The sequence below is a fragment of the Mustelus asterias genome, unplaced genomic scaffold (assembly GCF_964213995.1).
Source record: "Mustelus asterias unplaced genomic scaffold, sMusAst1.hap1.1 HAP1_SCAFFOLD_761, whole genome shotgun sequence".
Lineage (NCBI taxonomy): Eukaryota > Metazoa > Chordata > Chondrichthyes > Carcharhiniformes > Triakidae > Mustelus > Mustelus asterias.
Genome location: NW_027590709.1, coordinates 171,164 through 197,720, shown reverse-complemented (window position 1 = coordinate 197,720; position 26,557 = coordinate 171,164). Strand labels below are relative to the sequence as shown.

General features: G+C 49.2%; 1 protein-coding gene across 1 annotated transcript; it reads left to right on the top strand.

The window, feature by feature from the left end:
- The first annotated feature begins 1,085 nt into the window (after positions 1 to 1,085).
- On the top strand, positions 1,086 to 24,790 carry LOC144487381 (SLIT-ROBO Rho GTPase-activating protein 2-like). The gene is made up of 7 exons (XM_078205469.1): positions 1,086 to 1,210; positions 3,411 to 3,635; positions 4,886 to 4,965; positions 16,020 to 16,200; positions 17,963 to 18,109; positions 18,947 to 19,280; positions 23,623 to 24,790. The coding sequence occupies exons 1-7, from the start codon at positions 1,179 to 1,181 to the stop codon at positions 24,004 to 24,006; spliced, it is 1,383 nt and encodes a 460-aa protein (XP_078061595.1). The 5' UTR covers positions 1,086 to 1,178; the 3' UTR covers positions 24,007 to 24,790.
- Positions 24,791 to 26,557: the final 1,767 nt, after the last annotated feature.

The following is a 26,557-nucleotide window of genomic DNA, read 5'->3' as shown; positions in this document are numbered from 1 at the left end:
AGGGTCAGTGCTGAGGGAGTGCCGCACTGTCAGAGGGTCAGTGCTGAGGGAGTGCCGCACTGTCAGAGGGTCAGTGCTGAGGGGGTACCACACTGTCAGAGGGTCAGTGCTGAGGGAGTGCTGCACTGTCAGAGGGTCAGTGCTGAGGGAGTGCCGCACTGTCAGAGGGTCAGTGCTGAGGGAGTGCTGCACTGTCAGAGGGTCAGTGCTGAGGGGGTACCACACTGTCAGAGGGTCAGTGCTGAGGGAGTGTCGCACTGTCAGAGGGTCTTGGTGCTGTGAGGCAGTGGTGCTAATGACTGGATTTCTGTTCTGAAATTATTCGCTCTGTGGACACGCTGTGCAGCCAGGCCTCAAAATGCTGGCATCTTCTCTCTCCAATTCTTTGTTTGATCTCACACACCGGTTCGCAGCCTCATCGACTGGAAGTTGAATCCTTTCCACCTGATCTCCATTCGACAGCCTCTCTGTTTTGGGGCAGTTCAACTCTCCTCACTGTCACCTCAGTGAGGAAGAGAAGCCGATGGCTCAGAATTCCTAATCACAACTGACCACCAACGTGGTGGTGTGAGTGTGTAGTGTGTGTGTGTGTGTAGTGTGTGTGTGTAGTGTGTGTGGTGTGTGTGTGTGTGTGTGGTGAGAGTGTATGTGTGTGTAGTGTGTGTGTGGTGAGTGTGTGTGTGTGTGGGTGGTGAGGGGGTGTGCGTGTGTGTGGCGAGTGTGTGTGGCGAGGGTGTGTGTGTGTGTGGGGTGGGTGGGTGGGGTGTGTGTGTGTGGCGAGTGTGTGTGTGGCGGGTGTGGGTGTGTGTGTGGTGAGTGGGTGTGTGTGTGGGTGTGTGGCGAGTGTGTGTGTGGGTGGTGAGGGGGTGTGTGTGTGTGTGTGGCGAGTGTGTGTGTGGTGGATTCCATGTGCCAAAATCCTGTCTGGCCTCTGGCATGAAGGATGTTTCTTGGACAAGGTATCCAGTCCTCATCGAGTCTTCTCTCCAGTATGAGTCAGTGTTCGAGAGGAGGGAGGGTGGAAGGCGGGAGTGTGTTGCCATCTTGTGCTCTCACAGGTGGAAGCTCCAGTTCAGTGACATGTTTTGTTCTCACTTCCTGCAGCGATTGAAAACCTGGCTGACCGAGCTCTTCAAATCCGGAAAGTTCTCCTGAGCTTGTCAAAGCCCACCATCATCATGATGCGTTACCTATTTGCATTCCTCAGTCAGTGAGTATCGATGGCAGCACCGGGGCGGGGGGGGTTGCTCGAGGTCCCGTGTGAGGACAGCCTCCCTCCTCTGAGAGCGAGGGGGAGGATTCAGTTTGGAATCTTGCTGACCCTATTGGCTGCTTGTTCTCAGCAATTTTGATTTGATTTATTATTATCGCGTGTATTAACATACAGTGAAAAGTATTGTTTCTTGCGCGCTGTACAGACAAAGCATACTGTTCATAGAGAAGGAAACGAGAGAGTGTAGAATTTAGGGTTACAGTCACATCGAGGGTGTAGAGAAAGATCAACTTAATGCAAAGAAAGTCCATTCAAGAGTCTGACAGCAGCAGGGAAGAAGCTGTTCTTGAGTCGGTTGGTACGTGACCTCAGACTTTTGTATCTTTTTCCCGATGGAAGGAGGTGGAAGAGAGAATGTTTGGGGTGCGTGGGGTCCTTAATTATGCTGGCTGCTTTGCCAAGGCAGCGGGAAGTGTAGACAGAGTCAATGGATGGGAGACTGGTTTGTGTGATGGACTGGGCTTCGTTCACGACTGTTTGTAGTTCCTTGCGGTCTTGGGCAGAGCAGGAACCATACCAAGCTGTGATACATCCAGAAAGAATGCTTTCTATGGTGCATCTGTAAAAGTTGGTGAGAGTCGTAGCTGACATGCCAAATTTCCTTAGTCTTCTGAAAAAGTAGAGGTGTTGGTGGGCTTTCTTAACTATAGTGTTGGCATGGGGAGGACCAGGACAGGTTGTTGGTGATCTGGACACCTAAAAACCTGATGCTCTCGACTATTCCTACTTCGTCTCCGTTGATGTAGACACAGGCATGTTCCCCTTTTACACTTCCTGAAGTCGATGACAATCTCCTTCATTTTGTTGACATTGAGGGAGAGATTATTGCCGCTGCACCAGTTCACCAGATTCTCTATCTCATTCCTGTACTCTGTCTCATCATTGTTTGAGATTCAACCCACTACGGTGGTGTCGTCAGCAAACTTGAAAATCGAATTGAAGGGGAATTTGGCCGCACGGTCAAAGGTGTATAAGGAGTCTAGTAGGGGGCTGAGGACACAGCCTTGTGGAGCACAGGTGTTGAGGATGATCGTGGAGGTGTTGTTGTTGCCTATCCTTCCCAATTGCGGTCTGTGGGTTAGGAAGTTCAGGATCCAGTCGCAGAGGGAGGAACCGAGCCCCAGGCCATGGAGTTTGGAGATGAGTTTCATAGGAATAATGGTGTTGAAGGCTGAGCTGTAGTCAATAAATAGTCTGACGTAAGTGTCCTTGTTATCCAGGTGTTCCGCGGTTGAGTGAAGGGCCGTTGAAGTGAGGGGCTGTCCCTAAACCTTGCCCTGCTCATACACTTCAGAAAGGCTACACTGCAGAGTGTGAGCACAATGCAGGCTGACGCTCCAGTGCAGCATCACAGGAGCACTGTGCAGTCAGAGGGTCAGTGCTGAGGAAGTGCCGCAATGTCAGAGGGTTAGTGCTGAGGGAGTGTCGCACTGTCAGAGGGTCAGTACTGAGGGAGTGTCGCACTGTCAGAGCGTCAGTACTGAGGGAGTGCCGCACTGTCAGAGGGTCAGTACTGAGGGAGTGTTTCACAGTTGGAGGTGCTGTCTTACAACCCCTTTGAGACCCTGACTGATTGCTTAAGTGAATGCAAAAGATCCCATAGGATTGTGTCGAAGAGTAGGGAAACTCCCTGCCTTTCTGGCCAGAATGTATCCCTCAATCAACATGACAAAAAGCAGATGCTGTTGTCATTTTCACATTGCTTTTGGTGGGATCTTGCTGTGCACAAGTTCATTGCCACGTTTCCGACATTTCAGCAGGGACTGTGCGGTGAGATTCTCCAGTCGCGCATACTCCGGAGATTCCCCCTGGAGCTCATTCGATCTTTGGTCCGCCGGATTTTCTGTCTTGCTCACTGCGATTCCCGCTGTGGGTGAGACGGGAGAATTTTGGCCAATATTTAATTGGCTCTAAAGCACTTTGGACACACTGCGATTATGAAAGACAATGTAAATACCAGTCATCGTCTTATTGGTTTCCCAGGTGCTGATAATACACGTTTAGTTGGAAAGTAAGCCTCAACTTTGAGCCAAGTTATCACAGGCCAGAAATTCCTTTCCTATTCAGCAGTTGGTTTTATTGATGGAGTGGTTTCATTTGAAGAAAGAATGAATATTTTCTGTGTTTTTCTGTGAAGCTTGTCCCAGTTCAGTGAGGAAAACATGATGGATCCGTACAACCTGGCCATCTGCTTTGGACCCACCCTGATGTCAGTTCCGGAAGGTCATGACCAGGTCTCCTGTCAGGCCCATGTCAATGAACTCATCAAATCCATCATCCTCCATCATGACACCATCTTCCCGGGACAGAAGGAGCTGGAGGGTCCTGTGTACGACAAGGGGATGGCAGCAGAGGATTACTGGTGAGTTCCCGCCCTACTTGTGCCCCCAGAGATTTGAAAATCCCCTGACCTGGGTTACTCGCTGAGTGTGGAACTGAACAGCACAAGAACAGGAATATCCCAGGCTGTGCTGAGCGCTCATTCTGGGGACTGTAGTTGGCCTCAGTGCTTGAGTGGGGGGGGGTGGAAATTGACCCTGTTTCGCGCTCCTGATCGCTGGGGAAAGTTCAAATGTATGAACCTTAGAGAAAGCAAAGGCCCTGGTTTTAACCTGTTGCCCAGTGGGGAATGGTGTGAGAGGGGGATTCTATCCCGTCCAGTCCAACGTACTGTCTTCTTGGATGTTTGTTATTAACCACCTCAATTTGGGCCATTGATGAGGCTGCCACACCGTGTCCTAGTTAACATTGGGACTCGCACCCAAATCACACTGATGTAGAATGAACTCGATGTTTCCCACGCCGTCAGTTGCCTGGCAACAGATCTGAGACAGGAGGTGTTGACTGGCCAAAACAAATGTTAAATATCTGCTCCTTTCAGCACTGCTTGTGGGTCAGGAATCACAGGAGCCTGGGACAATCTCCACAACTCTTGTTCCTGATGCGTAATTTCCACTCTCTCTCTCTCTGTCAGGACACGTGTCAGGTGAGAGTTGGAAAATAATTATTTGAGGTCAAAGCAGCCTCCACATCCCCAGCCTCGCTGAATTCCTCACCTGCTAAAGGACTCTCCCTCACCGCCCTCCTGGGCCCACACTCGCCCCACACCCACCGACACACCGAGACATAAGAACACAAGCACTAGGAACTGGAGTAGGCCACCTGGCCCGTCGAGCCTGCTCCGCCATTCAATAAGATCATGACTGATCTTTTTGTGGACTCAGCTCCACTTACCCACCCGCTCACCATAGCCCTTAATTCCTTTATTGTTCAAAAATGTATCTATCCTTGCCTTAAAAACATTCAATGAGGTAGCCGCAACTGCTTCACTGGGCAGGGAATTCCACAGATTCACAATCCTTTGTGTGAAGAAGTTCCTCCTCAACTCAGTCCTAAATCTGCTTCCTCTTATTTTGAGGCTATGCCCCCCGAGTTCTGGTTTTACCTGCCAGTGAAAAAACAACTTCCCTTATCCATTCCCTTCATAATTTTATATGTTTCTATAAGATCCCCCTCCCCTCATTCTTCTGAATTCCCCCCCCAACAAATGCAGTTACCTTGTGTGTGCACGTACATGATTTCCGGCTAATTCTGAATCTCTTTATGTTTCAGTGACAGTCCTCATGGGGACCCGGCCTCTGTGGAAGATGTTGTGCAAGATGTTGGAATTGAGCCTCACACCAGTGAAGATGGTACGTTGCCCTTTTTAAACTCGAATTCGCAGCGGGGGTGCTGGGAGAGGCGGGACAGGGCCCTGGGGTAGATCTGGGGAAGTGCACCGGGGAAAGCTGTGACCCGGGTAGTCGGCAGCAAGCTGTTGTAGAGAGAGATGGATATTGAGTCCTGAGTGAGTTTACCCTGCCTGACACCGGTTACACCAGGAAAAGCCCTGGTAACCAACCTCACGCAGTGCGAGTGTGCGAAGAATTTCAGACTATCGACCCAGTGACAGCGAAGCAGGAGATGATGGATATCCACACAGGGGCTGTGTATAAATTGAAGGTGAGAGGGTTCCCGTGACACTCGCTGCTTTCCTGCCTCTTGTACCAATGTACATCACTGGAAGGGCACAGTAAGGAGTCTCACAACACCAGGTTAAAGTCCTTAACCTGATGTTCTGAGATTGCTTACTGCACCCATCCCAGTCCAATGCCAGATTCTCCACGCCATCACTGGGAAAGATAAGGGCAGCAAGTACTCCCAGAGTCACACACCAGCAAAACTCAGAAATATCATCAGCGCTTCTCCATCAGAGAGTTAAAACCCTCCCTAACAGCACTGTGGCTGTACCTCCAGCACCTCCTGCAGTTCAGGAAAGTAGCTCGCCATCACCTTCTGAAAAGGAAGTTAAGACTAAACGCTCGGCTCATCATTCTGCTCACATCCCAAAAACAAATTAAAAACTGTAAAATGTGTGTGGGAATTGTATCACTGTTTTAATAGTGTTAGATTAATAATGATGTGGAGATGCCGGCGTTGGACTGGGGTAAACACAGTAAGAAGTCAAACAACACCAGATTAAAGTCCAACAGGTTTATTTGGTAGCAAACGCCACTAGCTTTCGGAGCGCTGTCCCTTCATCAGGTAAGTGGGAGTTCTGTTCACAAACAGGGCATACAGAGACACAAACTCAATTTACAAAATAATGATTGGAATGCGATTCTTGACAGCTAATCAAGTCTTGAAGGTACAGACAATGTGAGTGGAGAGAGCATTAAGCACAGGTTAAAGAGATGTGTATTGTCTCCAGACAGGACAGTTAGTGAGATTCTGCAAGGCCAGGCAAGTTGTGGGGGTTACAGATAGTGTGACATGAACTCAAGATCCCGGTTGAGGCCTTCGTCATGTGTGCGGAACTTGGCTAGCGGTCTCTGCTCAGCGACTCTGCGTTGTCGTGTGTCGTGAAGGCCGCCTTGGAGAACGCTTACCCAAAGATCAGAGGCCGAATGCCCACTTCAGCAGTCACGGGCATTCGGCCTCTGATCTCCGGGTAGGGTAGACTCTAGATTGTGGGAGAGGAGGGATTGTTGCCCAGTTCCTGCCCAGAGTAAATGTTGCAGCACAAACAGGGTAACAGAGACACTGTGTGAATGTCTAAGCTCCATAATATTTACTCTGCTTTCCCTCTGCTGAGCACTGGCTTCTTTGGGACTGAGCATACAAACTGCATGCCATTGATAAACGTAAATAAACTGCAGCTTCTGGCAGCAGAGAGGGAGTTAGTCAGATTCCCAGCCTCTGTTTATTTACATAGCTGCTGTACCTGGTGCCGATAAAGAATCTCCTTATTCTGCACAGGAAATTAATGTGGGATTTATCCACATTTCCCACTGTCCGCTGACCCCATCCTGCAACGACACATAACCCGGTTTAAGCTGTTATCAGTTTTTTTTAATATGGGACATGGGCGTTGCCGGCTGGCCAGCATTTATTGCCCATCCCTAGTTGCCCTTGGAGGGCAGGTGAGAGTCAACCACATTGCTGTGGCTCTGGAGTCACGTGTAGGTCAGACCGGGTAAGGACAGCAGATTTCCTTCCTTAAAGGACATAAGTAAACCAGATGGGTTTTTTCCACAATTGTTTCATGGTCATCAGTAGATTCCTAATTCCATATATTTTTTTATTGAATTCAAATTCTGCCATCTACCGTGGCGGGATTCGAACCCAGATCCCCAGAACATTAGTTGAGTTTCTGGATTAATAGTCCAGCGATAATGCCACTAGGCCATCGCCTCCCCTTCTTAGACAAGAGGAGACCATTTGGCCCTATGTGACTTTGCTGGCAATCCGGAATTGTCTTCTCGCCCTCCCTATCGCAGAGATTCTCAAACTGAGAGGTGGGAAGTGAGGAGGTTATTGGGGTTTTGGGGAATGCTGGATGGTGGCAGGGAGGACACCAGAGGGAGGGTGGGGAACAGTTCCGAATTGCCAGCAAAACCATGATGGGCCAAATGGCCTCCCCATGTCAATGGGCATCTGATAACACATGGTCTGGAAGTTCCTCAGATCTGCTCCTACTCTGTAGGTCTCATGTGCAGAGAGGCGGCAGATAATCTGAGGGTCTTTCCCAGTTTGTGAACTTTAATGTTCAAGCTGAGGTTCATTTTAGAAAACATCGAAACATAAAAAATAGCTACAGGAGAAGCCATTCGGCCCTTCGAGCCTGCTCCACCATTCAATATGATCATGGTTGATCATACACTTTCAGTATCCCACTCCTGCTTTCTCTCCATGCCCCTTGATCCCTTTCGCCACAAGGGCCACGTCCAGCTCCTCCTTGAACATATCTAACAAACTGGCCCCAACAGCTTTCTGTGGTAGAGAATTCCACAGGTTCACAACTCTCTGAGTGAAGAAGTTCTTCCTAATCTCAGTCCTGAATGGCTTACCCCTTATTCTGAGACTGTGACCCCTAGTTCTGGACTTCCCAACATTGGGAACATTCTTCCCGCATCTAGCCTGTCCAGTCCCATCAGGATTTTATATGTTTCTATGAGATCCCCTCTCATTCTTCTAAATTCCAGTGAGTACAAGCCCAGTCGATCCAGTCTCTCTTCACATGTCAGTCCTGCCATTCCAGGAATCAGTCTGGTGAGCCCTCGCTGGACTCCCTCAATAGCAAGAATGTCCTTCCTCAGACTTAGGAGACCAAAACTGCGCACAGTGCTCAAGGTGTGGCCTCACCAAGGCCCAGTATAACTGCAGCAAGACATCTTCACTCCTATACTCAAAATCCTGTTGCTATGAAGGCCAGCATGCCATTAGCTTTCCTTAAACTCAAATGTGAAAATGAGCAGAATTAAAACGTAAATTAACTCTGTCACACCACCCCGAAAGCTCATGTTCTCTGGAAATCAGTGAAGACTGAAATGATAGATTTTGTTGAGTAAGACTGTTGAGAGATATACAAATTTTACAGGTAATCTGGTATGCTGGCCTTCACAGCAAGAGGATTTGAGTATAGGAGTAAAGGTATCTTACTGCAGTCATGATGTGGAGATGCCGGTGTTGGACTGGGGTAAATACAGTAAGAAGTCTCTCAACATCAAGTTAAAGTCCAACAGGTTTTATTTGGTAGCACGAGCTTTTGGAGCGCTGCCCCTTCATCAGGTGAATGAAGGGACAACACTCCGGAAAGCTCGTGCTACCAAATAAAACCTGTTGGACTTTAACCTGGTGTTGTGAGACTGCTTACTGTTGAGTATTGTGTGCAGTTTTGGTCTGAGGAAAGACATTCAGCCATGATTTGATTAAATAGCAGAGCAGGTTGAGGGGCTGAATGGCCTTCTCCTGTTTGTTATGTTCCTGACCCATTCTCTTGATCAATTTGGGAATTACAAGTTCAGGTGAGGAAGGGTTAAAATAAGTGTGTGTTTCTTACCCCTTAAATGAGAAACACATTCGACTCAACAAGAGTCCACTCACACAGCAAAGACATCTTTAAAAATTGACAAAAACTAAAGGGAGAAACTTCAAACACAGGCTGCCAGCAGGAGGCTTTATTGATGCATTAAGTGGGGATGTGTGTGCGAATCAGCCATCGACAGACACTCAGCCTTCAGTGGAACACAGCCAAAAATCCAGGAGCTGTGGCTTCAGCCTCCTGCACACACAGGGAAAGGATTTAGTTTGTACGTTAATTTTAATCCCCTTTTTTCGGAGTGATCCTGTGATAGGACAACACCTCTGATGCTGCAGAACCCCTTCACTCCAAGAGGCTTTAAATCTCAGCCTAGGTTTTGGGAGTGAATGCGTATTACAATGAAAACAAGCTGTACATCAGTTCTAGACTGAAGTTGGTAAGTCATAAGGAAACTGGCAGGATAGCAGAGGTGGGATTGGACTGTGATAGTGCAGCCTAATGGCCTATTGCTGTAAAATGTTTATCAGTGCTCCCTGACCCCGCCATCTCTCTAACAGCATGTCTCAGTGTTACGGTGCTCTAGGTGTGATCCTGCTCTGGGGATTGCACCGTGGGGAACTTACAATTCCAATCTGCGCTAGGCTGGATCTTTATACATCCAGATGCCACCTGTAGTGTTATTTAGTTGTTTACCCTCACCACCGAACTGCTGGTAGAGAGCTCCAGAGAGGAGGATGTTGGTGTACAAATGGGAAAAGGTGTTGCTGGGAGGAACTTCCATTCATTAAGGCACCGAATTGAAGAGCCCAGAATCAGAGAGATGATAATGAAGGAGAGGGCGAGGAATGGGGGGCCAAGGGAAATGAGGGCTCCCATAGTTTTGAGGTGAGCAGGAAGGAGTGAGGCCATGAGGCAAGATGATATGGATTACGGTCTATTTAGAATCCCTACAGTGCAGAAGAAGGTCATTCGGCCTATTGAGTCTGCACCGACAACAATCCCAGCCAGGGCCTATCCCTGTAACCCCACATATTTACCCTACGAATCCCCCTGATACTAAGGGACAATTTACCATGGCCAATCAACCTAACCCGCACATCTTTGGATTGTGGGAGGAAACCGGAGCACCCGGAGGAAACTCACGCAGACACGAGAACGTGCCGAATCCACACAGTCAGTGACCCAAGACAGGGATTGAATCCCGGGTCCCTGGCTCCGTGAGGCAGCAGTGCTAGCCACCGTGCCGCCCACCTCGACAACATGACCTCACTCCAACCCTCCACATTCCATCTACTGAAACCATCATCATACATTTGTTATCTTCATCCTCAGTGATCCCAGTGTATTCTTGGCAGGCCCTTGTCTCTCTGTAGACTTGATCTAAACTTCTGTTGTCTCTCTCTCCTAACTCACACTGTCCCTTTCACTCATCATTCTGCCTCACCTGTCTCTGGGTCCAGTTTGAATTTAAAATTCTCATCCTTGTTCACAAATCACCTGTTGACCTCATTGCTCCTGATCTCCATATCCTCCTGCCGTCCTCCGAAATGTCTGTTTCTCCACTTCATGCCTGATTTTATTCACTTCTTCGTGGGTAGTTGGCTCTCCAGCTGTCTGAGGCCTAAGCTTTTGAGTTGCTTCCCTAAACGGGAGGCACGGTAGCACAGTGGTTAGCACTGCTGCTTCACAGCTCCGGGGACCTGGGTTCGATTCCCGGCTTGGGTCACTGTCTGCACATTCTCCTCGTGTCTGCGTGGGTTTCCTCCGGGTGCTCCGGTTTTCTCCCACAGTCCAAAGATGTGCGGGTTAGGTTGATTGGTCATGCTAAAAATTGCCCTTAGTGTCCTGAGATGTGTAGGTTAGAGGGATTAGTGGGTAAATATATAGGGATATGGGGGTAGGGCCTGGGTGGGATTGTGGTCGGTGCAGACTCGATGGGCCGAATGGCCTCTTTCTGTACTGTAGGGTTTCTATGATTTCTAAACCTCTCCGCCTCTCTTTTGCTTCTCCAGCAAGGTCATTCCTTCAATTTATTCTTTGCCCAAGCTTTTAGCCACTTCTTCTAATACCTCTGTAATGATCTCAACAAGGCCCATAAGATTGACCCTTGGAGTATGAGCTCCCTGATTGAGTAATGATTGATTTGATTTTTGATTTGATTTATTATTGTCACATGTATTAACATACAGTGAAAAGTATTGTTTCTTGTGTGCGACACAGACAAAGCATACCGTTCACAGAGAAGGAAAGGAGAGAGTGCAGAATGTAGTGTTACAGTCATAGCTAGGGTGTAGAGAAAGATCAACTTCATGCAAGGTAGGTCTATTCAAAAGTCTGACAGCAGCAGGGAAGAAGCTGTTCTTGAGTCAGTTGGTACGTGACCTCAGACTTTTGTATCTTTTTCCCGACGGAAGAAGGCAGAAGAGAGAATGTCCGGGGTGTGTGGGGTCCTTAATTATGCTGGCTGCTTTGCCGAGGCAGCGGGAAGTGTAGACAGAGTCAATGGATGGGAGGCTGGTTTGCGTGATGGATTGGGCTACATTCACGACCTTTTGTAGTTCCATGCGGTCTTGGGCAGAGCAGGAGCCCATACCAAGCTGTGATACAACCAGAAAGAATGCTTTCTATGGTGCAACTGTTAAAGTTGGTGAGAGTCGTAGCTGACATGCCAAATTTCCTTAGTCTTCTGAGAAAGTAGAGGCTTTGGTGGGCTTTCTTAACTATAGTGTCGGCATGGGGGGGACCAGGACAGGTAGTTGGTGATCTGGACACCTAAAACGTTGAAGCTCTCGACCATATATATAATATATAAATAAGAGTATCAGGGCTACTGACACTCCGAATTCTGACTTTGTACCTGAAGGAGGTACAGAGGAGTGGACTTAAAAGTTTGTAAATAAAAGGAATCTGGTGAAGGGACACTGGCCCCTGAGGAGTTATTTCAATCTCCGTGTTTGACTTATTCTCCTGAAAATTGCCTTTGGACTCTTTAACCACGTCAAAGGTGCTATATAAATGCAGGTTGTTGTTGCACTGGAAGAGTCAGGCAGGGTTACTGTGCGACTCAATCCCTGTCCCATCCCCCAGAGCCTCTTCCACAACTTGGCCCTGTCCCAGGGTGACAGGAGGAATTGAGACGATTCAGTATCTCGGAGCCACGGGGGGGCTCCTCTGCAGCTGTCCTGTCACAAAAGCCGAGAGGCGGGGGAGGGATTCAATCCGACTGAGCGGCTTCCTTTTTGTTTTAATGAAGCCGCGGCGTTTCGGAATTATAAATTCATCCTTTGTGAAAGCTGTCGGGAATAGTTGGAATTCTTCTCTCCGTCTTTGCTGTTCTTGGCACTGAGTCTGGGGTGGGGGAAGGGAATAGCGTGTGGGTACACGAAGTGCACAAGCAGGCGTGTGCAGTGGGATTGCAAGAGTGTCTGTGACGCACTGGCTCTCTCGGATTTCTCTCGTACACTGCGCTGAGAGCCATGTGACATTCTGACGTGCAGTACAGCAACAGGAACAAGGCTGTTTTTCATCTAGCTGACCCACTCTGAAAGAAAGGGTCACCTTCCTACAACATGGTTTGTGTCCTTTAGTTCCTCTGCTAGTGAATGAGTCACTGTAATCAGCTCTGTTCCCTCACTGATTGTCCACTCCCGTCAGTTGGCAGGCTGGAGATGTGTGTGTGTGTGTGTGAAAGTGTGCGTATGTGACTCTGTGAGCTTTAGTTCAACAGCCGGGCCTGACCTGGCCACTCCTTAACCCTCCTGCTCTCAGTAACAGGAATGTGGCTCATGTTCGCACTGATTTAACCCAATGGGTTACTGATGCAAGTGCATCAGCTGCTGTTGCTTCAATGGGATGGGTCGAATGGCCTGCTACCATGTTGTAAATGACTTGAATCAGACTGTAAATGAATGTATTCATAGAATCTCTGCAGTGTGGAAGAAGGTCCTTCGGCCCATCGAGACTGCATCGACCCTCTGACACATCATCTCACTCAGGCCCAACCCCCCCAAGCCTTATCCCCATAACCCCTCATATTTACCCCGCTAATCCCCCTAACCCACACATCTTTGGGACACTAAGGGACAATTTTAACATGGCCAATCCACCTAACCTACACAACTTTGGAGTGTGGGAGGAAACCAGAGCACCCGGAGGAAACCCACACAGATACGGGGAGAACGTGCAGGCTCCACACAGACCGTGACCGAGGCTGGAATCGAACCCGGGTCCCTGGCGCTGTGAGGCAGCAGTGCTAACCACTGTGCCATTGTACCCACTGTGCCATTGTACCATCCTGCCCCATTTTTACGCCAATTTAAAATGGGGGCCTGTTTAAATCAAGTAGCCAGTCTTATCTTTCCAGTTTCCCCATCAGGGGAGATGAGTTTAAATTACCCTCAAATATTTATAACTGAACATTTATATAAAAAACACAGTTCTCACTAAATATTTCTATTTTGCTCTATTTCGTGGAGACTTAGTGAATTTAGTTTTCCATTGCTGAGTATGATACAAAGTTCCAGTTGCAGTGGGCAGTGGTTACGTTCACTGAGTGAATGCAGTGCGTCGCTGCTCAGTCTGAGGTTGTGGGTAACAAACTGGGACAGGGGCTGAGCTGCTCACGGGACAGAGACGCAAGTTTTCAATTGTTAACTTAGCTGCTCCATCCATAGAGACTTATAAAATTCTAACAGGACTAGGCAGGGTAGATGCAGGGAGGATGTTCCCGATGGTGGGGGGAGTCCAGAACCAGGGGTCACAGTCTGAGGATCCGGGGTAGACCATTTAGGACAGAGGTGAGGAGACATTTCTTCACCCAAAGAGTGGTGAGCCTGTGGAATTCATTACCACAGGAAGTAGTTGGTGCCAAAACATTGAATGTATCCAAGAAGCGGCTGGATATAGCACTTGGGGCGAATGGGATCAAAGGTTATGGGGAGAAAGCAGGATTAGGCTATTGAGTTGGACGATCAGCCATGATTGTAATAAATGGTGGAGCAGGCTCGAAGGGCCGAATGGCCTCCTCTGGCTCCTATCTTCAATGTTTCTCTGTTTCTATCATGGATTAGTGTTAGGGATGTAAAGACCAACCTCGAGCCCTTGTGTTCGATAGGGGAGGAACCAGCCGGTGTCTCCATTCCCCTCTTCACCATCCCTGGCCTCCTGCTTATTAAAAGGAGATGCCAGGTGAAAATCGAATTCATTTTGGTTTTTGTGTCAGATGCACATCGAGTCCTCCTGCTCTCCAGAAACAAACACTTGTGTTCATATAGCGCCTTTCATGACCTTAGGGTGTCCCAGAACCAATGAAATACTTTGAAGGTATAGTCACTCCAAATGTGGAAAATGTTTGGTTTGATTTGATTTATTATTGTCACAAGTATTGGGATTCAGTGAGAAGTATTGTTTCTTGCACACCATACAGTAAAGCATACCGTTCATAGAGTACATAGGGGAGAAGGAGAGGGTGTAGCCAATTTTCACACAGCAAGATCCCATGAACAGCAATGTGATAAATCGCCAGATCTCCAGCCTGCTAACAGATGGGCCGAATAATAAGAAAACTGGAACTGGGTTGGTTATCGTAACTCAGTCACTGGGAGAGTAACTAAATCCTGAGGACACCTGTGTTTCAGTGCTGTGGGTTGATGAATGGATATTGACTTGGGATAAGGGTCTTTGTGTCACACAGGAAGATGTTTGCTGCATTCCCACAGAGGAGGGGAGGGGAGAGATTGGCAGGAAATCCATCTCATTGGGGGCAGGGTTTGAGCTGGCAGTTTCCCGCTCTGTCTGCCCTGAGCTACGCACACACACACAGACTTCACACACGTTCCGTCTCCCCCACATGATGTCATCTTTGTATTGCCTTCAGTGATGAGGAGAGGCTGGCTGAGAGAGTGAGCGCAGCCTGAAGGAATGTTCTTCACCAAACGCTGATGTCTGCTGTAATGCAAATCATTGTGCCAACATGAATATTGAGTACAGGAATGTTGAGACTCCTGAACTTGGTGAAACAATGCGTCGCTTGTAGCTGACAGCCCACACAGTGGAACAAAGCCTCTCGTTTTGTCCTGTGTCACCAGCATTCATTATTCCCGCCTCCCCTCAGAGTCTGATGGGAACATCGCTTCACCGATTCATCCAGTGACGTGTCTTTCCTACCCAGCAAGAACAAAGATCTTACAATGTTTTTTAAACGGGGCACCTTAAAGGCTAACAACTTTAAAACAAATCTCTGGATATGGGTGTTGCTGGCTGGCCAGCATTTATTTCCCATCCCTAATTGCCCTTGAGAAGGTCGTGATGAGCCGCCGCCTTGAAACGCTGCAGTCCATGTGGTGTAGGTACACCCACAGTGCTGTTAGTGAGGGGGTTCCAGGATTTTGACCCAGTGACAGCATTGGGACTGGAAGATCCTGTCGCCAGTCAATAGCAGGCCACCACTGCAAAACACGCCATGTGTGGGGGCGAGGAGTCCTACCCTACAACTGAAATACGTCAGCGGAAATGAGACATTGTTGTGGTTTTCCTGGCCCGCTGCGCTGCTCGAGTAGAGGGTCGGTGGGGATGGAGGGGAGGTAGGGGGGCTGGCTGGCCGGGGAGGCTGGAGATCCGAAGGAGAGGGGGTTGGCGTATGTGCAGTGACCCGCTCAGCGCGTTGATGCCAGCACCTCGGGCGAGATTAGGCCCCACCCGTCCCTTACTGGCGTGAATCCCCCGGCAGACTCTGATTCACGAGAGTGCGGGAAATCCATCCTGCAAAGTGCGTCCAAAAAATGGGTGGGAAAATCTTCTGTTTTCCCGCCCTGTGGCACTTGGTTTTTTATTTTTGGGAAAATCGCCCCCGCAGAGTGTAGTGGCAAGACCAGTAATCCATCCAGTCTTGCATTCACACCCCCCATCCCCGCGCTCCCCCCACCCCCGCCCGCCCTCCCCCCCCACCCCCGCCCTCCCCCCCCCGCCCTCCCCCCCCACCCCCGCCCCCCCCCATCCCCGCCCCCCCCACCCCTGCCCTCCCCCCCCCACCCCTGCCCTCCCCCCCCCCCCCACCCCCACCCTCCCCCCCCCCCACCCCCGCCCTCCCCACCCCCGCCCTCCCCACCCCCACCCCCGCCCTCCCCCCCACCCCCACGCTCTTTTCCCCCCCGCGCTCTTCCCCCCCCCCCCCTCCCCAAACCTCCACACTTCCCCTAATGCACCCGTGCGGGTATTCTATTGGATTGGAACCATGAGGTCAAGGTTCAGCGCTGTTGTTGGTCCCTGCAAGATTGTGCCCGGAAGTATTGGAATTTGGGATGAGGGACCTGTGGAACTGTGCCCCAGCCTGGGGGCAAGTGTTGTAAATAAAAATAAATCTTTTGCTTTCTCTTCCTTTTGCAGAAGGGGAGCCAATAGAAGCCATTGCGAAGTTTGATTACAGCGGGCGCACAGCGCGGGAGCTCTCCTTCAAGAAGGGTGCCAGTTTGCTGCTCTATCACAGAGCTTCCGACGATTGGTGGGAAGGTCGACACAATGGAATCGACGGCCTTGTCCCACATCAATACATCGTGGTCCAAGACACGTAAGTTTTCATTAAGCCTGTGATAGACGTGTGACAGAGCTGCGTAACCCTGGGTTACACCACACAAGAGACCATTTTCTCCTCTCGCCTGGCGTTGGCTTTTTGCTGAAGCAATTCTTGTTTTCTCCCTCGAGCCCAGAATCCTCCTCCACTGGCAATATTACTCCTTTTGCCTTAAAGCTGTGATGGTGTCTGCTTCCAGCACTCCCTGTGGCAGAATATCGCAGGCTCCAACAACCCTCTCTTTAAAAAGGAAAACTCCTAACTCCTCTCTGTGGCAATTTTAAAATAATGATCCATCCATCGACACTGGCTCCACAACCAATGGGGCACAGCCTTTCGCAATTCACTTTATCAAATCTCTTTGTGGTTTAATAAATCATCTCCCAACACCAGGTTAAAGTCCAACAGGTTTATTTGGTAGCACGAGCTTTTGGAGCGTTACCCCTTCATCAGGTGAATGAAGGGGCAACGGTCCGAAAGCTCGTGCTACCAAATAAACCTGTTGGACTTTAACCTGGTGTTGTTGGACTACTTACTGTGCCCACCCCAGTCCAATGCCGGCAACTCCACATCATGGTTTAATAAATGTCATGAAATCTTCAGTCAAACTTCTCTCCTCCGCTGGATACAGACCTCGTATCTGAAGTCCATCTTCAACTATCAGCCCTGGCATCATCCCAGTGAATCTGTACTTGATCATTTCTGTAACCGGGGAGTCCAAAGCTGCATCTATCGCTCTAACTGGAGCCTAACCATTGCTGTGAATAAATTCATCAGTAACCTTCACCCTTGTACCCTGTGCCCCGATTTACAAAACCCGGATGCTGGATATTCATACGGAATTCCGTACTTGAAACCCCGGGATCCCTCTGTTCATCCAAAGTGTCCGGTCTCTTTCCAATGAGGGCACATTCCCATTCCCGCTCCGGCCTCCCTCAGTATTTCGTCATGTATACATCCACATTTAATCAATTGTATTTGCCTCCAGCCTGTCCAGTTCTCAAATCCCTCTCTCACCCTGTGGGATTTTCACATCTCCTTGCTGCCCGAGTGTATCTGCGGCATCCGAGTGTCGGCTTTGAGGGAATGAAGGGAAATCAGACTGGAGCTTTGAGTGTCAGTTAGGGCGGCACAGTGGTTAGCACTGCTGCCTCACAGCGCCAGGGTCCCGGGTTCGATTCCGGCCTCAGGTGACTGTGTGGAGTTTGCACGTTCTCCCCGTGTCTGCGTGGGTTTCCTCCCACAGTCCAAAAGATGTGCTTGGTTAGGTGGATTGGCCATGCTAGATTGCCCCTTGGTGTTAGGGTGATTAGTGGGGTTACGTGGGGTTGTGGGGGTAGGGCCTGGGTGGGATTGTTGTCAGTGCAGGCTCGATGGGCCGAATGGCCTCCTTCTGTAGGGTTTCTATGATTCTAATCCTAGGTTAAAGCAAAAAAATACTGCACTCGCTAACCCAGACACTAGCAGAAATTGTAAGAAATATCACTCAGTTATTTTTATACTTTAAACAGTTTTAAATTGGTGACTTTGTTATGTGCAGGTGACGTTTATACTTATCTCTTTCTCTCTCTCTCTCTCTCTCTCTCTCTCTCTCTATTTCTTCTACTCTCCTCTCCCCCAACGATCCATCCTCTCCCCTCATCTTAAATATCCAACCCTCACTTTCCTTTTCCTCCCCTCCTCCCCCCTCCCTCTTAACTCCCTCCCATCCTCTTCTTTCCCATTCCCCCCCATCTCTCTCCCTCGCTCTCCCACTCAGCGATGATACGTTCTCTGACAGGCTCAGCCCAAAAGATGACGTTGAACCGAGCAGCGCGCCCCCCCTGGTGGAGCAGCCAGTGTCCAAGAGCAACGTCAGTTCGCCAACGGGTCACGTTGCTGACATCTACCTAGCAAATCTGAACAGGTCAGACGCAGTCTGAAAATACAAACACACGGGTCGGGATTTTACCAGCCCGCCCGCCACGGGAATCAGAGCGGGCGAGAGGCAGACCATGGGAAGGTCCACTTATATCGGGCGGGATTTTACTGTTTGGGACGAGCAAGGCCATGCTGTGACTGACAACTGTCTGACCTGGGCCAGCTATAACACCAGCCCTGAGAGAGAGAGAGAGAGAGAGGCTCCAGTGGTTTGGAACTCTGCCCAGCTACAGTGAGACTAGCAGGTTGCCACTGTGGGGCGGCACGGTGGCACAGTGGTTAGCACTGCTGCTTCACGGCGCCAGGGACCCGGGTTCGATTCCCGGCTTGGGTCACTCTGTGTGGAGTTTGTACATTCTCCCCGTGTCTGAGTGGGTTTCCTCCAGGTGCTCCGGTTTCCTCCCACACTCTGAAAGACGTGCTGGTTAGGGTGCATTGACCCGAACAGGCACTGGAGTGTGGCGACTGGGGGAATTTCACAGTAACTTCATTGTAGTGTTAATGTAAGCCTCACTTGTGACTAATAAAGTTTACTGTAGGCCAAAGGGCCGACTCTCAAAGTGCTGTTGAAGGCTGTCTACAGAGAGGGTTTCGTTTGGAGAATGATTTTGCGCTGGCAGTGTGCTGGGGATTGGCACAGTTCCAAGTGTAGATTTGACAGCGAATTAGATAAATCGAGGAAAGAGAGAACAGTTTCAGGGCAATGGGGAGTGGAACGAACAGAGTTGCTCTTTGAAAGAGCAAGCACCGGCATAATGGGCTGAATGGCCTCCTCTGCTGAATTCTATGACATTAAGCTGTTTCTCTTGTATCGTTGACCCAGGCAGAAGAAGAAGTCCGAGTCCGGGAGCATTCGGCGCTCGTTCCGATCCGGCGAAGGACATGGTGTGGCTGGGCACGGACTGCTATCCTCGCCTGCAGATGCTGCACCGCAGGCCTCGGTCAGTCCCCGGAGTTCTCCTCAAGCAACCCAAAATAGCAGCAAGGAAATAGCAGCGGACAAGCGGCCAACGGTGGCTCACGGCAGCCTGAACTCGGTTACCCGCCGGCCGTCAGCTAACCGGGCCGACAGTCCTCAGGTCCGGAAGGCGATGGCTGCAGGCAGATCCAGGAGTTTCAGTAACCACAAACCACTGGACCCGGAGTCTATCGCACAGGTACGGCACTGTCCCTCCACTCTCTCCCATTCAACTGCACAGGTTAGCTATTGACACAGGTACAGAGGCTGGGGTGTATCTCTGCTGCCTCTCTCGGTTGAATATCTTGCTGATACTCAGTCTCATCTCTCACATGGGGAGCAGTAACTTGCTGATGTTTTTGGGGACTGATCACTCTGAGCTTTACTGGGGATAACAGCCTTTATCCTGTTCTGAGAAGATAGGAACAGGAGCAGGCTGTTCAGCCCCTCCAACCTGTCGATAGAATAGACATGACTCCATTTATTAACAGGGGGTTGGAGTTTAAGTGCCGTGGGGTTATGCTGCAACTGTACAGGACCTTGGTGAGACCACATTTGGAATATTGTGTGCAGTTCTGGTCGCCTCACTATAAGAAGGATGTGGAAGCGCTGGAAAGAGTGCAGAGGAGATTTACCAGGATGCTGCCTGGTTTGGAGGGTAGGTCTTATGAGGAAAGGTTGAGGGAGCTAGGGCTGTTCTCTCTGGAGCGGAGGAGGCTGAGGGGAGACTTAATAGAGGTTTATAAAATGATGAAGGGGATAGATAGAGTGAACGTTCAAAGACTATTTCCTCAGGTGGATGGAGCTGTTACAAGGGGGCATAACTATAGGATTCATGGTGGGAGATATGGGAAGGATATCAGAGGTAGGTTCTTTACGCAGAGAGTGGTTGGGGTGTGGAATGGACTGCCTGCAGTGATAGTGGAGTCAGACACTTTAGGAACATTTAAGCGGTTATTGGATAGGCACATGGAGCACACCAGGATGATAGGGAGTGGGATAGCTTGATCTTGGTTTCAGATAAAGCTCGGCACAACATCGTGGGCCGAAGGGCCTGTTCTGTGCTGTACTGTTCTATATTCTATGTTCTATTATGGTATGTTGCCATCCTGGTGCCAGAGTCAAGGATATCACAAAGTGGCTACAAGACATTCTTAAGGGGAGGTGAACCGTCAGAGTCTGTGCATCGTGTTGGTGCCAACAACATAGGTAGACAGGGGGTGAGCTCCTGGAGGTGGATTTGAGGGAGCTGGGTAAGACATTAAAACGCAGGGCCTCATAGGGGCAATCTCCAGGTTCTCAACACTCCCATGCTGGTGAGCAGAGAAACAGGAGGTTCGAGCTGATGAACGTGTAACTGGAGTGATGGTGGAGGAGGGAAGGATGCAGATTCCTGGGAAATTGGGACTGGTTCTGGGGTAGGTGGGACCTGCATAGACCAGACTGTCTGCCCCTCAATGGGGCTGGGAACAATATCCTTGCTGGGAGGTTTGCCCGTGCTGTTGGGGAGGGGGATGATAGACTCAGATGGGGCAACATCAGAAATGGTAACGGGAGGCAGAGGGACTCTGGAAAACTGAGGAAAGAGAAGCAGAAAATAAAAGACAGAGTTTGATAGTGTTTAAGGGTCTATACTACAATGCAAGGAGTATAGGAAATAAAACTGTGGGCACAGATAGAAACGTGGCTGTTTGATATCATAGTCATTGTAGAAACATGACTTCAAGAGGGACAGGAATGGCAGCCCAACATTCAACATTTACCCCACTAATCTAGACATCTTGGGACACTGAGGGGCAATTTAGCATGGCCAATCCACCTAACCCGCACATCTTTGGACTGTGGGAGGAAACCAGAAGAAACCCACGCAGACACTGGGAGAATGTGCAAACTCCACACAGTGACCCGAGGCTGAAATACCACGTCCCTGGCGCTGTGAGGCAGCAGTGCCAACTAACCACTGTGCCACCGTGCCGCCCTAAAGTTATATTTTCACAAATTAAAAATCAAAATTATATTTTTACAAATAATTTACAGCGCAGGAACGGGCTGTTTCTCCCGATGGACTTTCAGCTCCACACAAACCTCTCTCCCCCACAGTGCTCCGTTTGCAGTTTGACGGTCTTGTTAACTGGTCCTGCTACTTGTAACGATTTGTGACTCCATGCCCCTAGATCCATCTCTGCTCTACCCTTTTCTAGTCCGGGGATGCAGCCTCCCCCAATGCTGCTCCCAAAATTCAGCGAGCAGTGCAATGGCAGGAAGGACCCAAGCTTTGCAGATTGGCGCGTCGCGGCTCTTTGTCAAGCAAGAGAGGGAGAGGCTTGGAGAGAAGCTCTGGTTATTGATGTGTCTTCACCACAGGAACACAATCGTGAGGATAGCGTTACTGCCTGGATGCTTCGAGTAACCGTTGAGTGATTTATGATGAGAGTGGAGAGGGGGAGCACAAGGAGTGGGGGGTGGGGGGCAGGGGGGATGATGCAGGTAGGGAGACATTTGCAGCTTGTTCCATGGGACTGTCAGTATTGACATCCTGTCAGTGTTCTCTGTGTGCATGATTCCTGAGGGGGGGCGGGGGGGGGGGGGGGGGGGGGGGAGGATGTGGAACTGGGTTTCAGGGAAATCTGTGCGCGATGCTGTGTCTGTTGATGGAGCTTTTTGATTTCCGAGTTTGTGAACAGCTGAACGCAGTGAGATTTGACCAGGAGCGCTGGGAGTTTAACTCTAATCGCTGGTTTCTAGAAATCCCTGTGTTGCTAAGGGCCCCATGGAACATTGTAATGTTATCCTCCGTTACCTCAAACCCTCAGCAAGCTCTTTCCAAATTACAATCATTTATTGTTTATTTTCCTGCTTCCAACAAAGCGTTTCCAAACGCTGACGGTTACTGCACGGAATCACAAGGCTCTGTTCTCCTTGTTGATTACTTGCATCTTTACTCCCCCCCCCCCCCAGCCCCCACACCACCCCCCCCCCCAGCCTCCAGGCCCCTGATCATTCCGTAACTCAGAACACAAATAGAAAACCAGGATCAGGTCTCCCACCATGTGGGCCTGAAAGGGAGGAGAGGGGCTGGGATCAGCAAAAGAAATGTTATACTGTGTGTAACTGAGGTATAAAAACACAGCACAGTGCTGTATATAACTGGGATTTGTAAACACAGCACTGTCCTGCGTACAACTGGGGTGTATAAACACAGCACTGTCCTGCGTACAACTGGGGTGTATAAACACAGCACTGTGCTGTATATAACTGGGATGTATAAACACAGCACTGTGCTGTGTATAACTGGGATGTGTAAACACAGCACTGTCCTGCGTACAACTGGGGTGTATAAGCACAGTGCTGTGTATAACTGGACTGTGTAAACACAGCACTGTGCTGTGTATAACGACTGTGTAAACACAGCACTGTGCTGTGTATAACTGGGGTGTATAAACAGTATACCATCCTTTGTATAACTGTGGTGTATAAACACAGCACTGTCCTGTGTATAACTGGGATGTGTAAACACAGCACTGTCCTGCGTACAACTGGGGTGTATAAGCACAGTGCTGTGTATAACTGGACTGTGTAAACACAGCACTGTGCTGTGTATAACGACTGTGTAAACACAGCACTGTGCTGTGTATAACTGGGGTGTATAAACAGTATACCATCCTTTGTATAACTGTGGTGTATAAACACAGCACTGTCCTGTGTATAACTGGGATGTGTAAACACAGCACTGTCCTGTGTATAACTGGACTGTGTAAACACAGCACTGTGCTGTGTATAACGACTGTGTAAACACAGCACTGTGCTGTGTATAACTGGGGTGTATAAACAGTATACCATCCTTTGTATAACTGGTGTATAAACACAGCACTGTCCTGTGTATAACTGGGATGTGTAAACATAGCACAGTGCTGTGTATAACTGGGATGTGTAAACACAGCACTGCTGTGTATAACTGGAATGTGTAAACACAGCACTGTGCTGTGTGTAACTGGGATGTGTAAACACAGCACTGTCCTGTGTATAACGGGTGTATGAACAAAGCACAGTGCTGTGTATAACTGGGATGTGTAAAACTGGATACTGAAAAGAGCAAAAAGAATGATTCCAAGTGTTAGGGGAATGACATAGTTTAATTTGTACAATCCCTTTCACACCCTCCGCATGTTCCAAACTGGTTCATTCTCAGTGTAGGCACCATCAGCTGGCAAAGCAAGATCCAACTGAAGCGAATTGAATGACCAGTTAGTCTGCTGAGGGAGCGGCCTTTGTTGTATTAAACAGTTTGGAAAAAGTAACCCTGAATATTGCTGTAAATTGAAGCAGCGCCATAAATGAGAAATGAAATCAGAACCCAGCTGTTCACACACACGGGAGCGATATCTGGGTTGGGTTGGAGTTCCAGATGTTATTAGGATGCTGGGTAGGTTTGTTGTTCCTCACTGGTCTTTGGGGTTTCCGGTCTATCTGTTGATTGCAGTGGGAAAGCCTCACCTTTAGCTTTGGTATTTCCTAATATTTTGGATCATTTTGTTTTCTAGGATATCGAGGCAACGATGAATTCGGCCCTTAATGAGCTACGTGAACTGGAGCGTCAGAGTACAGTGAAGCACGCTCCAGATGTAGTGTTGGACACTCTGGAACCGATGAAGACGTCTCCCTCGGTGGGTCCCACATCCGAACCATCCAGCCCCCTCCATTCCCGCATTCTGAAGGACTCGGAGTCCTCTCTCCAGAGGAGTGCCAGCTCATCGGGTGACATGCCGTGCACCTTCAGGCCAGTGAAGTCTGTGAAGATAGCCGCCCAGGTGAAGCCTCCCGCGCTGAGGCCCAAACCGGTGGTTTTTCCAAAGACCAATCCGACCGCCCCCAGCCTCGGATCCCCCACCACGCAGCAACCAACAGACAAGTCTTGCACCGTGTGAGGCCTTGCATGTGGGCCCAGGGATGTCTGAATGAGTGCTCTTTGATTGTTTATAAATGGGGAGAGGGGAACCAAAATGTCACCATCGATCAATGTTGAGCTCGAGGAATGATCTTGCTTTGTTAGTCGGCTTTTGGTCCAGTTCTCCGCCCAATCAGTCCTGACTCCTGAAGGACTCTAGATCTTCTTTCCATGCTGCTCGATGCATTAGACCAGCAGAGCCCAATCTAGCTTCCGTGTAATATTTCAGTCTACGCAATGAAACTGGGAAGATATCTACTGCAGACTTCACTCAGTCCTCGCAAGCCAAATAAACCTGCGCAGCGGTGTTTGTTCCATCAGTCTTCCCAATTTTCCGAATCCGTTGCTTCCCAGACCTTTGCCCGCATCCCCACTGGAATCGTCACTTGTTCTGTGCCATCCGCGTTTGGTCACTGAAGGAAAAACAAAACAGCGATGGAATAATTTGTTGCGTTGAGAGCAAAAATTGGAATGTTATTGCTTCTGTTCAATCCTCCTGACTGTTACGGCAACGCGGGTATTTTGGGGCCTTTGCCTTGGATCTGAGACTCGCCACCAAAAAGTCATATCCGTTGATGCAGGATATGCAAGAAAAATGTCAGTTCTTTAAAAAAAAAATGTAACCCAAGACTCGCTACGTCTCCTTTATTTTTTAATTTTATTTTTGAAAGCTGAGTACATTTGTAGTACTAAACTTAAAACAAGGCCTCCCCATTTGTGTGTCATGGGATTGAGGCCTAGTCAAAGGCTTCAGAGTTTAGCACAAAGAAAAAAAATACAATTGCTGCAATTAATTTTTAATTTTTTTAATGGACTTTTATTGTGAACAGTTCCGTGTAAATGGTGAATTATATTTTGACAGATTCATGGTATTGAAAACTGGAAATGTTTTTGTAGGTTAGCTGAAAAAAAAATATTTTTAGGGGATAGACACTTAGACGACCTCTAATGTTGTACTGTGAAAATTCCACAGCACAATCAACAAACTGGTTTTTCTAATTGAATCTCTCATTCATTTATTTGTGATCTTACTGTTTAAATTAATTTTGATTCTCAATAATTCCTTTTATTTTGTCATTGAAATGTCCCTGTTTAAGATATATCTGTGCTCAGTGATTTCCTAAAGTCCGAGAGAGAGAGTGATGTGTTCTCTTTAGTGTCTGAATGTGAAGGATCATTCAAACCATCACGATTATTGAGAGAGTCAGACATGACCCAGTGTTAAATTGATTGAAACAGTCCAGGAGCCGCTTTCCCCACCACGTCTGTGCTGAGTTGCCTGAGGCCAGGAGCTGTGATAGTGCCTCAGTGCTTCTGGGTTAGGGAAGAGAAATAAGACTAGCCTTAACCCACTCTTATTTCCCAGTCTTCCTCCCCACAGGATGTTTAGCTTTGTTACCTCGAGTGAGTGCAGGCTTGGGGCTGCCCTGTGACAGGAAGGCATCAGAATGCTCACTGTCCAAGCAGAGGACCCGTGGAATTCATTGCCCAGACACGGCCCGAGGATTGAAATGAGTTGCTGCCTCCATAGACCAGCTGAACCGAGTGTTTTCCCGTCTCCAGCTCCTTCTGTACATTACCACCTCCTTACTCACTCACATCAGTATCCCAAGCTGCCTTCTGTCGACCTGTCCAACTGCAATAGGCGGGAATTCCCTCTCGCTCTAAGTTATGGAACCTCCTGCAGCTGAAACCTCCCCCCAGCTTCTCTGCCTCAAACAGTGTTTAATGAGTGTCCGAGAGCAATCTTAAGAACGGTTCCCCACCCCCCCACCCCCGCCATCCACCCAATAAAAAGTTACGATATATAAAACAATCCCATTCCTCAACCAATAGGATCATTCATTTTAACCGCTTACTGATGGACCAATAGCTGAGGTGCTAAAGTCACAGCTTTGACCAATCAAAGCCAAACATTGGAGTTAACCAATCAAAAATGTCCTGGGTGTGTGTGGGGGAAGTAGTGACCCACAACAGGTACCTGTGACAGGTACCTCCTCCTGGCGACAGGTACCCCCTCCCCCGCCCCGCAACAGGTACCCCTGACCCGCGACAGGTACCCCTTCCCCTGAACCGTGACTGGTGCCTCCTCCCCCCTCTGCAGAGCAGTGAGTACACTTAAACCCTGATTGGAACTGATTGTACGGAGTGCTGACCCTGATCCTCCCCAGAGAGGGAGGTAGGTGCTGATGGGTTGGGCTGGGATTGCCAAGGGCCTGGGCACCCAGAGCGAGCAGTCACTGGCACTGAGGGTAGTCATTGGCGGGGCAATGGGAGGGGAATCGGGCCAATCGCGCACTATTTTGACGCGTGTCAATCCACCATCGGCCAGCTGTCCTGGGGGGGAGGGGGGTCATGGTTCAATGGGGGTCATGTGGCCCAGGTGAAATTGGCTTTGGGATTGGGCTGCTGTGGGACCTTTTGCAGCTCTTAAAACCTGCAATTTAAAAGGTCCACCACTGCAAAGTGCAGAGAGCTTGGAAAGTGAGAATCTTGCCCCCATTTTAACCTGCACAGGGTGGGCGGGGTAA

Coding starts and splice junctions, on each gene's coding strand:
- LOC144487381 (XM_078205469.1), top strand. CDS start 1,179: ATGATGCGTTACCTATTTGCATTCCTCAGTCA. Junction 3,636..4,885: donor ATGGCAGCAGAGGATTACTG/GTGAGTTCCCGC, acceptor TTTATGTTTCAG/TGACAGTCCTCATGGGGACC. Junction 4,966..16,019: donor GCCTCACACCAGTGAAGATG/GTACGTTGCCCT, acceptor TTCCTTTTGCAG/AAGGGGAGCCAATAGAAGCC.